We start from the raw sequence: 15584 nt of genomic DNA, 5'->3' as shown, positions 1-15584 counted from the left end.
GTTTAAAGCTGGTCTTTATATGATGAAATTAGGAATAAAATAAATACGTGTACAGCCTATTTGTTGAAATTAATTTAAAATGCAGAACATGTACTTATGCTTTACATGTTGATTAGAAAGCAGGAAATACCTACCATGAAGCCAGCTGTGTGAAGAGGGAGCATGTATTTGACTAGTTTTATTATATTTCATCAGTTTCATCTCTGTCCTACAATGGTCTAAATTGTATATGTCCAAAGAATAAAGACTCTAGATATAGGTGTCTTACAAATTTCAATGATATAAAAATGACAGTTTATGTGTAATGTAATTAAGTTGTAATCATATAAATAACATGATTGTATAATTTCCATCATGACATCTGATACCAGTAGGAAAGTATACAACCATATCTCTCTCCTTTGTTGACCTGGAGCCAATCTGTTTCACCATGTTCTGTCCTGACTGTGGCTTCCTGTCTGATGGTTTTGCAGAGGAGAATGAGATGGTCTGGAGTCTCATTTTCTTAAGCAGTTGCTCAGTTTGTCATGGTTGACATAGTCAAAGGCTTTTGTATAATCAATGAAGTATATATTGACTTGTCCTTGTTATTCTTTGGCTTTATTAGACAGCATGCATTGACAATAATGTCTCTTGTTACATTTTTTTGCATCAGTTTGCTCTAAGCTTTTCAAAGTTCAAATCTACTGGGAGTTTCAGAAACTATGAGATTTACAAATTTTGGATTTATTCCGTCACTTTTGAAATTCATTTTCCCTAACTCCACCAGAGAGATCCCAGTTTAAGGTCTACTTTTGGCCACAGAATTTCACTGCATGTTCTTTGTCCAGTAACTTTCAGCTGTGTCTTCCTTTACGGGAGTGTTGTGGAGAAAAATGAGAAGAGTGAGAGCTGTATATGTCTTTTTAGGATCCTGAAAGAACTCAGGATAAAAATCCAATATATAAATATTACATTGATTTTATTACTATTTTATATTACTGAATGTTGAAGCCCCTGCCCTATGGAACACCTTCTCTTTTGATATCAGACCTCCACCTTTTAAACTTTCTGAAGAGCACTTAAAATCTTGCTCTTCACCCAAGCAGTGCAATAGGGTGAGGTCACAGCTAGATGAAGAAGTTGTGGGAAATTTTATTGTGGTGACAGGTTTTTTGTGGGTTTTTTGGTTTTACTGTTCATTTTTTGCTTTTATGATTGTACATCTTGTTTTCCTGGGTTGTAAGCCTCCCAGAGGCTGGTTTTAAGATGAGCAGCTACACAAATGTTTAAAACAGATAAGTAGGATTAGAATAAATGGGCTTCATCCTTGTGAATGATTTATTCCATAGGATACATTGGGAAATGCAACCTATTTGTTCTTTTTGACCTCTCATTAATCTTTTTTTTTAATTGAAAAGTTTTACAAAAAGGAATTTTTTTTCCAAATATTTCCCCTTCCCCCCCCCTCCCTTCGTCGTCCCCCCCCCCCCGGACTTCCCAGAACAAAATACAGGGTAAAACAATTAACAATCATATGCTAAGCTAAGCTAACTAACTACAGATTCCTATCCCCCCCTCAACACTTTAACTCACCTTTTACTTAACTAAATATACATACTCTTAACTTTTCTATTCATTCATAAGCTATTTGATACTTTTTAGTCCGTTATTTGTTTTGAATATAATCAATCCATCTTCTCCATTCCGATATATATCTTTCTTGTGAATGATCTTTCAAATATGCTGAAATTTTCACCATTTCTGCCAAATTTGCCACTTTTAATGTCCATTCTTTAATAGTAGGCAATTCTTCCTTCTTCCGGTATTGTGCCACGATAAACAATAATGGTGATAAAGGGCATCCCTGTCTTGTTCCTTTTTCAATTTTAAAAGTTTCTGTTAAACCACCATTAATTATTATTTGTGCTGTTTGTCTCTGATATATTGCCCTAATAGATTGTATAAAGTATTCTCCAAACTGCATCTTTTCTATTATTTTCAATAAAAATTGCCAATTCAATTGATCAAATGCCTTCTCCGCATCCAAAAAGATAAGCGCTGCAGGGACTTGGTTGTTCCTTTCCAGATATTCCAATAAGTTTACGATTTGTCTTACATTACCTTTCATTTGTCTCCCACTTATAAATCCAGATTGGTCATTATGAATCATTTGTTGCATAATTACCATTAACCTATTTGCTAGTATTTTAGCAAAAATCTTATAATCAGTATTTAAAAGCGATATTGGCCTATAATTCTTAGGTTGACTATGATCTTGGTCCTCCTTTGGAATCAATGAAATAAAAGCTGTTCTCCAAGAAGGGGGTACATCTCCTCCAGCTTGGATCTTCTGAAATAGTTCCTTAAGTGGTTCTACCATTTCTAACTGCAAATTTTTATAATAAACGGCTGTCAATCCATCTGTGCCTGGAGCTTTACCCCCCTTCAACTGTTTAATTGCTAAAATAATTTCCTCCGAAGTTATTGGTTGGTTCAATCCTTCCCTCTGCTCTGGTGTAATTACAGGAATATTCTCCTCCTGTAAATATCTATGTCTTTACCTTGAATTGTATCACTAGCATATAACTTTGTATAGAATTCTAAAAAAGCTTTTTTAATCATATTTTGTTGATATACCTCTTTACCTTTGAATTCTATCTTGTCTATAGTACGTAGCTTTAGTTTCTTCCTTAACAAGTAGGCTAACCATCTACCTGGTTTATTTGCATTACAAAAAGTATTATGTTTAGCATATTGTAAATTAGTTACCACTTGGTCTGCCATCAACATATTAAACTGCCCTCGTAACAAATTTGTTTCCTTTATTTTCTTATCTGTTGGATTCAGTATGAGTGCCTGCTCTTTCATTTTTATTTCCTCTTCTAAATCCCTCCATTTTTTTTCTTGTCTACGTCTATATTTATTATTCAAATGTATTAAGGTTCCTCTCATATATGCTTTACTTGCATCCCAGACCATTTCCATAGGTGTACCTTTGTTCATATTCATAACAAAAAATTCTTTCATTTGTTTTTTTACATTCTTTCACATTTTCCTCATATCTAAACAAATTTTCATTTAACCTCCAAAACCTTCTAGGTCCCTTTTCCTGCTCTAATTCCATCCACACTGGACTATGATCAGATAAAAGTCTTGAACATATCTTCATCTTCTTTACCCTAGAAAAGAAATCATTAGTAATCTATATGAAATCAATCCTGGAAAGGGATTGATGTCTGTCAGAAAAAAAAGTAAAATCCTTTTCTTCTGGATTTGTTCTCACCAAATATCTCTCAACTCCATATCATCCATCATGTCAAAAAAAGATTTGGGCAGTCTTGCATGCTTTTGGATATTTTGAAGTAATCCTTTTTTGTCCTTTTGAGTGTCCAGTACTCCATTCCAATCACCCATTAATATACACGATTTATAATCCCATTGTATTATTTTGGTATGCAAAAACTTGTAGAATTTTTCTTGCTGTTGATTGGGAGCATATACTCCAATTAAAAGTGTTTTCTTCCCCTCTATTAAATGTTCAATTGCAATATATCTTCCTTGAGCATCTGCCTCAATTAATTTGGCTGTTAAATCTGTCCTTAGGTATACAACTATACCATTTTTCTTCTTGGGCAGATGTGACAAAGTGTGTTCCCAATCTTGAATTTATCAAGTATTTTTGATCTGTCACTCTAATATGTGTTTCTTGCAGACAAATTATATCATTTTTAAACTGTTTCAGATAATGAAATATTTTCTTTCTCTCTTGTGGTGAATTTAAACTATTGACATTCCAAGTCAAAAATTTAGTTGCCATTCTTAGCATCTTGAAGCTTTAAAAGGGCCAGCTGAAGATCCTCCTGCACCTTTCTCTTCGGCCTTACCCCCCCCCCCCCCACTGCTTCTGTTTTTGTAGCTTCTTGAGCTTTCATTTGAGTTTGCTATATCTTTAAATCTTGTTCTTTTTTGCTTTGCTGCTGCACGGGTCTGCCTTTGTTCTTGTGGTTCTTCTCTTTTTTCTGCTACTTCCAAAGGTTGATCAGTACCAAAAAGTTGCAATAAATCTTCTTCAATAAGTGAGGTCTCTCCTGCGGCTTGTGGCTGTTTACTTTCCTTCCCCTGTATTGCCAGCTCTTCTTTTCTTCTCCTCATTTCCTGAGATGGTGGGAATCCAGCCTTTAATACATTAGTATAAAAATCTTTTGCCTTCCAAATTGTGTTAAGGCGATACCTTTCTCCCATATAATTCACCACCAGTCCAGCTGGAACATCCCATCTAAACTGAATCTGTCTATTTCTAAGTTCATCCACCAAGAAAGCAAACTTCTTTCTACTTCTCAACATTTTGGGGGGAAATTTCTTTCAGCACTAAAACCTCTTGTCCTGCAATTTGAAGTTTATTTTTATAGAAAGCTTGTAAAATTTCATTTTGGGTCCTCCTCGTTGTAAAGTAAATCACCATGTCTCTTGGCAATTGATTCTGTCTGGCAAACCAGGAATTAACACGATATATTTTGTCAATTTGCAATGAGAGATCTGCTTGTTGCTCCCCAGTTATCTTTGCAAAAGCCTCTGCAAAGATCTCTCTCAAGTTCTCTCGATTGTGTTCTCTCAAACCTCTTACTCTCAGGGCAAATTCCATCGCTATATACTGTAACATCACCACTTCATCGTCTACCCTATCCACCTTAGTCTGAACTTCATCCATTTTATTTTCCAAATTCAAATTGGACTGATAAATTTCTTCTACTCTTTCATCCAACAATTCAGTGTGTTTTGCCAGACCCTGAAATGCCATTACTATGTCTTCTCTTATTTCTTTAATCCGAATTCGTATAACTTCTTTAATTTCAGCCATTTCTTCAGACACTCCCTTAATTTTCCCCTCTAAAAAAGAAGTTTGTTGCTTCAAAGCGTCCTGCAGAGATTCCTGTAGAACTTCAAAAGTCAATATTTGTGGGTTTGAAGTAGACAAAGATTGTAATTTTGATGGTTGTGCTGGCAATCCTCCAGCACTTTTAAAGCCAGATTTTATTTGCTTAGAAACCATTTTTAGTTTTCAATTTATACTTCCTACAGCAACCAAATCAATAAATCCAAATATTTTTAAATCTTTTGTAAGTATTATAGTTTATTTAAAGTCCAAACTGTAGTCTTTCCACTTTAAATCTTTCTTTCTTTGATGTAGAATCCAATAATCTTAAACAGCCTTAGAAGCACTAACAATGTTAACTATCACTTTCACTATAACTTTCACTTTCACGCCCTGTTGCAGTTCAGGCGCCATTTTTGTTTTTGTTTTAAAAGTCTTAGAAGGAAGAAGTATAGACACAGAGTTAAAGTTCAGTACTTGCAGTTACTAGGACTCCTGTTTTTGTTCTGCCTGCTTTAACCTTATTTTGAATCTGAATGTTGATTGCAGGGGTGGTCGCGGCGTCTTGTTCTGCTTGAAGCAGAAAAGCCTCAGATTCGGAGCTCAGTTGAACTACCAGGGAGCTCTCACCCTCCAAGCCCCAGAATTACTCCTAGGGCTTTTGGGGAGCTCTACCTTAGTCCGGCTGCTCGTCTTCCTCTCTTCTCCTGAGGGGAAGGTTTCCAAGCCACCAGACAGCTGATTTGCGCTGTCTTGGCAGTTTTAACGAAATCGCGGGGCTAATGGTCCAAAAGGAGCGTCTGTCAGCACCTGCAGTGCCACTGGAAGCCTACCTCTCATTAATCTTTGATACCATCAATTCTCACATATTGAGTTGTCTTGTTGGGGTAGGATTTGGATTCATGGTATTATAATGAACTTCCTTTTGATGGCCCCATACATTTCATTATTCCAGTCCTGGGCCATGGTTGTTGTCACATGATGGAGCTCAGAGTTATATTTCGATCCCACGCTTTTTAACGTCTGTAGTGCAGTAATATCTGCCAGTAAATGAAGCCAGGACTGCTTTAATTATCATTGTAGAGGTGATAGGACAACAGCTTCAGCTTTTGTTTTCTCTAACTAATTGCAAGGAAGTTGTAAAAATCCTGAATTTGAAAATGAATGAGGGCAAACAAACTGAGGTTTAATTCAGCTGGGATCAAACTAGTTCTCCTAGAAGGAGAGTGTGAGGATGGGAAAGTAATATAGTGTTGAAAACTATACTCTTACTGAGGGATCATATGTGCAGCTTGGGGTTTCTACTCAGCTCAATGCAACCTTGAAATTTGCTGATCACACCAACTACAAGAATGCAGCTTTTCATCAGTTGCATCCTTATCTGATTCTATCTAGACCAGAGCATCATAATATGTTGCAAATGAAGCTGTCTTTAAGGAGACACTGGAAAGTGTCTCCTTAAAGTACGGAATTCAGCTATCCAATTATTGCAGGGGTAAAATTTTGAGAGAAGATAACACTAATCCTGTACCTTTTGTACAGGTTTGGGCGCACGTGCCTACGAGCGAACCGGTAGCGATGGATTTTGAAACCCACCCCTGGTTTCCATGTGTTCCCAGGATCATTTTAAACTGTGGATGATACCATATAATTACTTGCATGAACTTGCATGAATTTTCCCAGTCCTTAAAATCAGGCATTGAAAATCTACACTTAAGACTTTTTGTTCAGCAGGCATGCCTTTTTTATGCTGGTAGAAATCTCTCTCTCTCTTCTCTCTCTGGCTTTTTCCTGAACCTAACTTTATTTTAAATGTGCATATTTTTATTCTGATTAATTTCAAATCATTTTAATGAACATACATTTAATAATAATAAGTTGTGTTGCTTGCTTGGTTCATGGTGAAAGTTAACTGCACGCAAATAGGGAGCCATGAGGAGGAAAGATGTTTTCTCCTAACCATTGGGAACTTGTTGCTTATGCTTTTCAACTGATAAAAAATTACTGTCATTACTATTACCAATTTCCCTATTGGTGATAATCCTGAAGATTTGAGATCCTTTTGTCATGGAATAATTTTACTACCTGGTGAGCATCAGACGACTAATCTTTTTCTATTTTTCTATTCCTATATTTTTCTACAGCCCTTGCAAATAGATGATAATTTCTGTGGACAAGATTTTAACCAACCGTTGGGTGGAACTGTCACCATTGAAGGTGTGCCGCTCTTTGAGGATAAGAAAGATGGCATGACATCAGTGGCTGCTTATGACTACCATGGACACACAGTTGTTTTTGCTGGTACACGAAGCGGCAGGATAAAAAAGGTAAGACACTTGGAGGTCTTGTTATGTTGTTTAGTAGAGTCCTATTGGCCCATAAAATGGGTGGAGGGGGAGAAATCCCTGCGCCTCAGTCTCACATTGTTAAAAAGAATGAAGTCATATCCACATGCGTACTTCCTTATGACTCTTAAAACTCGCTTTCTGAGGAAAACCTTCATCTGGAGTGTCTTTACTTCCTTTATTTGTGGTTACTCTCTTGAGAAGGCTGTATTTTAATGTGCAATCTGATTCTACATAGTAGAAGCCTTTTTTTTTTTTTTACAGTTTGTGTTTCTTGTGAACTAGGTTCTTTTCATCTCATAAAACTGATTCAGTAAGAGTCCGAAGATAAATAGCAAAGAAGAGATTCAGTTATTAAGGTGCACATAAAGCAAGCTTCCTTCAGATTTAGGGATTTGGAATTGCCATAGAAATTGCACTAAACACCATTTCTTTCCTAATGGCCTTTTCCATTAAGTTGCTGTGCTGCTTTTTCTTTTCTTTTTTTTTTAAATCATAATCTGCAGTATTATTGCATGCATTTGGCTCTGTTACACCAGGCAGACACATTTCCCTGAGGACGATGACTCTGCTGTGTCAGCAGGAACCCAGGAACTTTGATAACTGTGCAGAAACAGGCTAAGAATACCCTGATGTACATGATTTAAACCATTTGTGGGCCAAAGTCCACAAAGCAGAGGGAACTCATCCTTCCACAGCTACACAAAGGCTTCTTGTTGTTCATAATTAGCAAACAACTGTACGCTGTTTCCCCAGTATCTCCACAGAACATGGATTTCCTCTTATCATAACATCATTCCTATAATTACATCTGGATATTCCTCATGTAAACACAGCCGGTATTAACTGCATCTTCAACCCGGAAGAATTGGCAGAATTGTATTTAGGGCTCTGGCAGGGCTCTGCATGAAACACCCAACCTAGCAGGAGGCTTTTAAAAGGCTGAGACATGCTGGTATGAGTTCTGAATTAAGGAATGTGATGAAGTTTGAGCTGATTCTTGCCTTTGATCTTTTTTCTTCCCTCCCTCAGTTAAGCTTCTAATTTTCAAAGATTACAAGTATATTCTAGTGTGGAAGCCATCGTAATTCATTGTGAATATGAATGCAGAGGGAAAGGCATAGAGCAGCTAAACGTATACCCTGGAGTGTGAAGATGGACTGAATTAGTCATTGGAAAGAGCAGGATTCTTGCACAAAATTATGCATATAGTAAATGCATGTGGCCATTTCTGGGAATCAACATTCCTGCAGGAGACAATGTTTGCATTGCAACAGCAAAAAATCATGGGTTTTGCCACGTGCAAAACTAGACAGCTAGTCTTGACTTCCTTGTTTCGTCTTCCTGTGTGATACACATTCACAAACATGTATTGACACTTTTATTTATTTTTAGTTTTATGCCCAAAGAAAGGAATTTATGAAGTTCATAGTGTAATGTAATGGAAAAGAGCAGCAGCTACAGCTTTGGACACAAGAAGGAGCCTGACTTTGTTGTCAAAAGTTTGATATAGTGCTGTGTGAAAATGCATGTGAATATAGCTATGGTGTTTTGTAGGCTGCTGTATTCAACCTCTGTCACTGAATTAGTCATTATTCATTGTTTCTTGAACTCTCCCTCCTTTTAGGTATATTTTCCATCATCCCTAACATCCAGACATCACAAGTACAGTAAAGGGACAATTGTTTTTTTTTTCTTTTCACCATTTTGTGATGCCAGGGAGAATCAGGATGTTCCCATTTTATTAAAGAAGAAACAGAGGCATTTATTTGCACAAGGTCACCTTCCTGTCATACATTAGCCGGGGAATAAGTGGATGTTATGCCACTTTGTTTGTCAGCCAACAGAGAAGGCTTCCCCTTTCTATGACACAGTGCCCATAGCGATGGAACATTCTGTACACTGAATTTGCTCTGTCTCTTTCACTCCTTGGAGTTATCAGTCTGTATGCTGCGATTTTCAGGACAGGAAATGGGTATCTATTTCTTCTATCAATCTGCTGCAGATTGAGAGCAAGCAAGATGCTGATTTCCCATTTAGTGGATGTGGAAGGCTGGGCCTGGCCCAAGGCCAAACTGAGGGTTATTTTAGGAGATGTCCTCAACACATTGTAGATCTATTGTAAGTAGAGAATGAATGTTTTGTTTGTGGGGTTCAAAAGGAATGGATCTTGAAGCTTTTTACTTCAAGCCATAGCTGCACAACACTAGAAAAGGTGTGATGCCTCAAGGATGTAGTACTGTAATATTGTGGAAACCTAGGTCTCGTGTTCTACAAGTAAAGTTGCTGCATTTTTTGCAATCAAATGTCTTGTTCACAACTCTGTACTTAAAACGGGGATAGAAATCTCCCTCAATTTTATCAGGGGGTTGGACTAGATGACCTACAAGGTCCCTTCCAACTCTGTTATTCTGTTCTGTTATCAGGCAAATGACAGATGTGGGGAAAATACCAGGCTTGAAAGGAACACATATCAACCAGGAGGTAGCTTTCAGACAAGTGTCATAATTAGGAACCATTCCTTAAAGACGGCTCCAAAGTTGGAATAGCCAGAGTTTACCATTTTACACAAAAGGCCTAACTCAAATCAGCTATGACGGGAAGGGTGGGAGGGGCAGCAGTGCAAGACACCTGCTCTCCCAGGCCTCCTATCATTTGCTACCTGCAGTGATTTTGGTCTGCTCTGTCAGAATTTATTGCCTGGAATGATTTTACTCAGAGGATCTCACAGCTGCTTCATGAGTTAAATTTTCTACAGCTGGCTAAGAAAGCAGGCACATGTCTGGAGTTATGAGGTATGGCTCAGGTATGACTATGAATGCGCATGCATGGATTGTGATGCTATCGTGGATTATTTATACAAAGTACATATTGTATTATGCAGATCAAATCTCCCAGCCGCTCATGAAAATGAGACCTTCTCAGTTATGTACCTTAATAACTTTGATTTTTTTGGTACATAGGGATGTTGAATTATGAGGAAAAAATAAGATATACCGTATTTTTCGGAGTATAAGACACACCTTAGTTTTTGGGGAGGAAAATAAGAAAAAAGCTGATTGGCAGGTGGATCGGCCTCCCAGAATACCCCCAATCAGCTGTTCCCAGAGATGAATTTTAGCAACAGGTTCCTTGGTTGTGAGCTCTGTGCCTTGCTTTTTTTTGCTTTTTTTCCCTGCCTCTGAAAGCCTCCGAAACAGAGCTTCAGAAAAAAAGCCTCTGAAGCTCTGTTTGGGGGTTTCTTTTCTGAAGCTTCTTTTCTGATTCTTTTTTCATCCTCTGAAACCTCTGTTTGAGAAGCTGGGTGGGGCTACATTCGGAGTATAAGATGCACCCAGATTTTCATCCTCTTTTTTGGGGGAAAAAGGTGCGTCTCATACTCCAAAAAATATGGGTAAGTTCCCAGTTACCCATACTAACCTAAATTTCTTACTGTTTTATTCAAATGGTTCAGTCATGCTTTACTTTCAAAATTAGGCTATTTTTTTCCTTCTAAGCCTTGAGCATCTGATCTCCATTTTTGCTCTCTTTTCCAAAATAAAAAAAAGGAACATAATGTCAGGTAGCCTCTGAACAAAGGAGACTATAAGAAATGTTACGTTGCAAGTAGTTTTGTCTGGTGCCATGAAGATGGGAGAAACCGCAGCAGATTGTCATCTCTTTCTGATCAATGCTTGGTCTGAAGTGGCAGGTGTCTTGTTTCTACCATTTGCTTTTCCACTTGAGTTTCAAATTGCAAATTTTAAATAATTCTCTGCAAGGGTTGTACATGTTCAACTCTGTAGAGGAAGTGTGGGAGGAGGATTGATGAAACTATTGAGACAATGTGCTGTGCCTTCAGTTATGTATCCCTTGTGATTGCTGATGGTTGTTTTTTGTCTGGCAAATTTCCCCTGAGTGCAATAGTTTCCACGTACCCTTATATAGTTCCTACATTTTCTCTTTCTCTTTCCTCCTTGCCAATTCAATTGACTTCCTTGAAGGGCTGATGAAGCAAATGTATAGCAAAAGGGCAATGGCAGCCTCTGCTGAAACGCCCAGATTAGTTGATTGGTAAGGGAAGTGTGTGTGTGTGTGTGTGTGTGTGTGTGTGTGTGTGTGTGTGTGTGTGTGTTTAAAGATTTTGTAAACTGTTTGCAATACTAAAATAAAATCTAAACAAATCCTTAAAGAAAAGATACAAGAAAGAAAGCTCTGGCGTGTATGCCATTAGTGTGGCAAATAGGGAGTGAATTGCTTTTATAATTACATCTGAGCAGGATTGGCCTTCTGAATATGAATTTATATTAGTTTGTAGAATGGGTAGTATCTTTTGCTTCAACCTTGAAGTAGTGGTGTGGGTGGAACTCAAGGGGGACATTGAGAGTGCAGCTGTTTTCTGTAACAGCTGTCTGACTGAGCCTACTGGATGGGAAAAATAGCCTCTCAGCAGTTACCTGATCCACCCAGGGAACTCTGAACCTTCATATCCTCCTTCTAGTAGGCAAGTACTTACTTCCAAACAAAATTCCACCTGTCCTTCCTAGTGGTTACCCCAGAGATGCAGAACTGATAGGAATGAACAGCCAGGCACCTAAAGAAAAGTAGGCCTCATGAAGCAGCTGTGACACTGCTAGAGTCACAACAACATCATTGGGAGAGACCAAAGCCATTGTTTCAAGAGACTTAACAAATAAAAACAAGACTCTCTTGACCTGAGCTCAGCTCCTGGGGATCATAATAGCTGCACACTATTGCAGACGGGATCCTGTGTGACTCGCTGGAATAAGGGTTCATTGGTTGCATTGATTCCTTGTTGCTTTTAAAATCCAATATCTGTGCTAGTTAGTGGGCTATTATAATGTTTGAACATTTAAATACATTAAAAGGGACTTAATTTAAAAGTCTTATTATAATCAGAGGCCACTTCCTTTGAGCAAAGATACTCACTCTGCAGGGAGAGTGAGCAAAAGAGAGAAAGGAATAATGAGTGAATTCTCCGCAGTCCAAGAGAATTGATGGAAGTTTGGCGACAAGCAGTAGCTGGGGATGTGATGTGGGACATTAACACTGTTTCTGTCTCCTGGCAGAGTTGTTAATCCTTTTGCTTAAAAGCAAGAAAGCTTGTGCCAACACTTCCCTTTGTCTTCTTGGCAAGGAGGCTAAACCTGGCAATATGTGGCTGGGGGGAAAAATTCCTTTCATATCTTCTGATTTTTGCTTCTCTGATCCTAAAAAGGGAGGCGGAACAGATACATCCTTTGAGAAGGAATTTTAGGAGCATGAGGAGTGGGTGGGGTTTGGTTAAAGCATGCTTCCCTTGGGTGCTGAACAATTAGCTCAGACTTTCCCTTGGCAGCCCCTTAATGGACTGCTGACCCTGAAGCCTGGAATATTGGAATGGAGAAATATTTAGGAATTTCAGGGGCCTGGGACAATATTATCCCTGCTTAGGTTTTTACAGTGCAGAGTTGTTTACTTGTGCAAATTGGAAAAGGGGAAGTTCATCTGCCCTCCCTTGAAAATACTACTATGCAGAATAAAAAAGTTGGGTAAAGGCTAATGGCCTGCATTAAATATATATATATATAAAACTTAGGCTGTGTTTTCCTGCATGGTTGTTAGAGAGGAAGGAGGCTTCTTTTAGTTGTGACATGGAACACCTGTTTTCCTTCCTTTGGTTTCTTGGGGAAAATGGTTTAGTTTGAACCAATCTTTGATTATCATAATTATGAAAATGTTCTCAATAATGTTGAATTCAACTTTTGTCCTAGATCTAGATTAGTCTGCTGAGTTTTGACACAAATGTATCTGTGGATTCAAATCTATGGATGATGGAATTACAGATTGTTTATTCATAGTAAAACAAGGACAGTGATTAATAAGATCAAATGACCTTGTTAGGGAAGGGTGGGAATGAGAAGGAAGGCTTGTTTAGAAAGAGATGTCTTTCTAAGAGATGTCTTAAGACCAGCTGCCTGCAATTACTGCAGGTTCGAATCTCGCCAAGGCTCAAGGTTGACTCAGCCTTCCATCCTTTCTAAGGTAGGTAAATTGAGGACCCAGTTTGTGGGGTCAATAAGCTGACTTTGTATAAATATACAAAAGAATGAAGACTATTGCTTAGCGCATTGTAAGCCGCCCTGAGTCTCCGGAGAAGGGCGGCATATAAATCAAATTAAAAAAAAAAAAGTTTCAGTTAGGACTGACTAAAGTTCAGATCTAGGGCGTGGGCTAGATTAAGAGATATATTATCCCCAGGGGTAAAATTCACTTACCTTCCCTACTGGTTCACATATGTGCGTGCACCGTCTGTGCATGTGCAGAGGCTTAAAATCATCGCAAAAAAGCGACATCATGATGTCCGCGCGGGTGGGCAGACCTTCCCGCAGCTGCTGCTACCGGTTCCCCCGAGCCGGATAGAACCAGCTGAATTTCACCCCTGATTATCCTATATCATAATATGGAAGAAAATCCTCTTTCCTCAGCATTAAGCTGCTGTACCTTATCCCTGAATGAGATCTTTCAACAGCCCAGCCATGCCATGGCTCATTTGTCTTGCAAAAACACAGATGTACAGGGAAAACTGTTGTATTTACAAATGCATGGGTGCCTCTGTAGTACATCTCCAGTCAGAGAACCCCCATCATTGCTTCTCTTGCCAGCTACAGACAATGCTGCTTCTTGCCTAAGTATGTGTAGGGTTTGTGTAATAAGAGAAGCCAAATGGAAAGAAAGACAAGCCTTCTGTAGATGATGGATTTAAAGAAGATTCTGAGCTCATGTCCTTGTGCTATAATCAGGGCCCCTCTTTCAGAGCTTGCGTCCTCCATGGATAGGAGGCTCCTCTCTTCATGTTATCCTGCCCTCTTGCATTTGTCTAGGGTGCCAGATGCAAACAGAGAGTCCCTTTGTCCCAGGAAGCCTTGACGCCTTCGATAGACATCTCTGAAACAGTTGCTCCTCAGAAGATAGCCTGCCAGCCAGCACCTGTGGCAGCTGTAGCCTCGCCCTTGCCCTGCCCTTCCTCATCCTGTTTCTTTTTTCATTTCCCTTCTTCCTTCCTCCCTGTTTCTTTATATGCCTCTTCCTATCTATCTTTAATTTGAGATGGATTATCTTATTCTTCTTCACTATTTCAGACTCTAGTATTTAAGGAGATTGAAGCAGGAGACAGCTAGGGGCTTATTGTAAACAATATTTTAAATACGACTAAGTTTAGGTTGGCCTTTTTGGAGTTCTCAAGATTTCCAAGACCTCTCTAATATATATTGTAGCAGGTTGACTGTGAGTTCTAGTCCTACCTTAGGCCTGAAAGCCAGCTGGGTCACTTTGGGTCAGTCACTTTCTTTCAGCCCAACCTAGCTCACAGGTTTGATGTTGTGGGAAAAATAGGAAGAGGAAACAGTATTAAGTATGTTTGCTGCCTTGTGTTACTTATAAAGTAATAAATATGAGAAAAATATAATAAATAAAATAACATCCCAGAATTCTTCACATTAAAGCAATACACATTTTAGAAGAGGACTCCTTAAAACACTGGAATAGGACTTTTCCATGACAAATTCAATAATTTTATCTACAATGCTAATAGTGTGATTTCTTTAATCTTCCTTAAAGCAATTGATTTCTGGTGGATCCATTCAGTTGGATATCCTTGTGCATGCCCTCATCCTCAAGCAAATAGTTGGAGGTGATGGAATAAGTGGCTCTGCCTGGAAAGGTAACGGGGATCTAGTTATTTCCTTGACTTTGATTAAGTAACAGCTTTCATAGGCTGTAGTATTTTTTCCATTGCTTCATCCCTTTCTCTCTTGTTATGTGTATGCAAATGCACATAAATACAGCTCTTCCCCAGTTAGAGTCCAGAGGTGTCTGCAGGGGTGGAGGAGGGTAGGCAAATGATAAAAGCAGCATTGTGCCAGTGTAGCACAGGCTCTGTCCCTTTTGTACAGGCATTCCTGCATCGCCATGTTGGGAGGCTGCTTTCATCAGTTTAGTGAAAATGCTGTGAAAGTATGAATGCCTCTGTTAGAAGCCCTCTCCCCCCCCCTTTTTAAAAAAATGTTTTGCTTTCTGTTTTTCAAAATTTGGGATTACTCCAGCTCTTCCCTCCATGGAATTGAATTGGCTGTAAAACATGCCTTGATTAAATTTGTCATTAAAGGAAGTGATTTGTTTCTTGGACCGATCCATAATTTTTGCTGTTCTTTTTTCTTTTAAAGAAACAATAAATATGGTAGACACTGTAGTTTTGCGCAAACCTTTATGGCAACGTAAGAAAAGTCCTGCTGCAAACAGGCCAAATTCTCATCTGTATCCTCATTGGCCAATATATAAAGGTAAAGATTCCCCTCGCACATATGTGCTAGTTGTTACTGACTCTAGGGGGCAGTGCTCATCTC

At 38.6% G+C, this 15584-nt stretch overlaps 1 protein-coding gene across 4 annotated transcripts in view; it reads left to right on the top strand.

Annotated features, from left to right (window-relative positions):
* Window positions 1-15584, top strand: part of PLXNA1 (plexin A1) — a 334967-nt gene that overhangs the window by 31439 nt on the left and 287944 nt on the right. For 2 of the 4 annotated variants that reach the window (XM_070936901.1, XM_070936902.1), the window contains exon 2: window positions 7000-7182. In XM_070936901.1, coding sequence (XP_070793002.1) covers window positions 7000-7182 — 183 coding nt within the window. Of the gene's footprint in view, window positions 1-6999; window positions 7203-15584 lie in introns of all 4 variants that reach the window. The other 2 variants (XM_070936904.1, XM_070936903.1) reach the window with 2 other exon arrangements.

The sequence above is a fragment of the Pituophis catenifer genome, unplaced genomic scaffold (assembly GCF_029215685.1).
Source record: "Pituophis catenifer annectens isolate HBS135680 unplaced genomic scaffold, rPitCat1.0.hap2 SCAF_2, whole genome shotgun sequence".
NCBI classification, from domain to species: domain Eukaryota; kingdom Metazoa; phylum Chordata; class Lepidosauria; order Squamata; family Colubridae; genus Pituophis; species Pituophis catenifer.
This window is presented reverse-complemented; position numbering and strand designations above follow the sequence as displayed.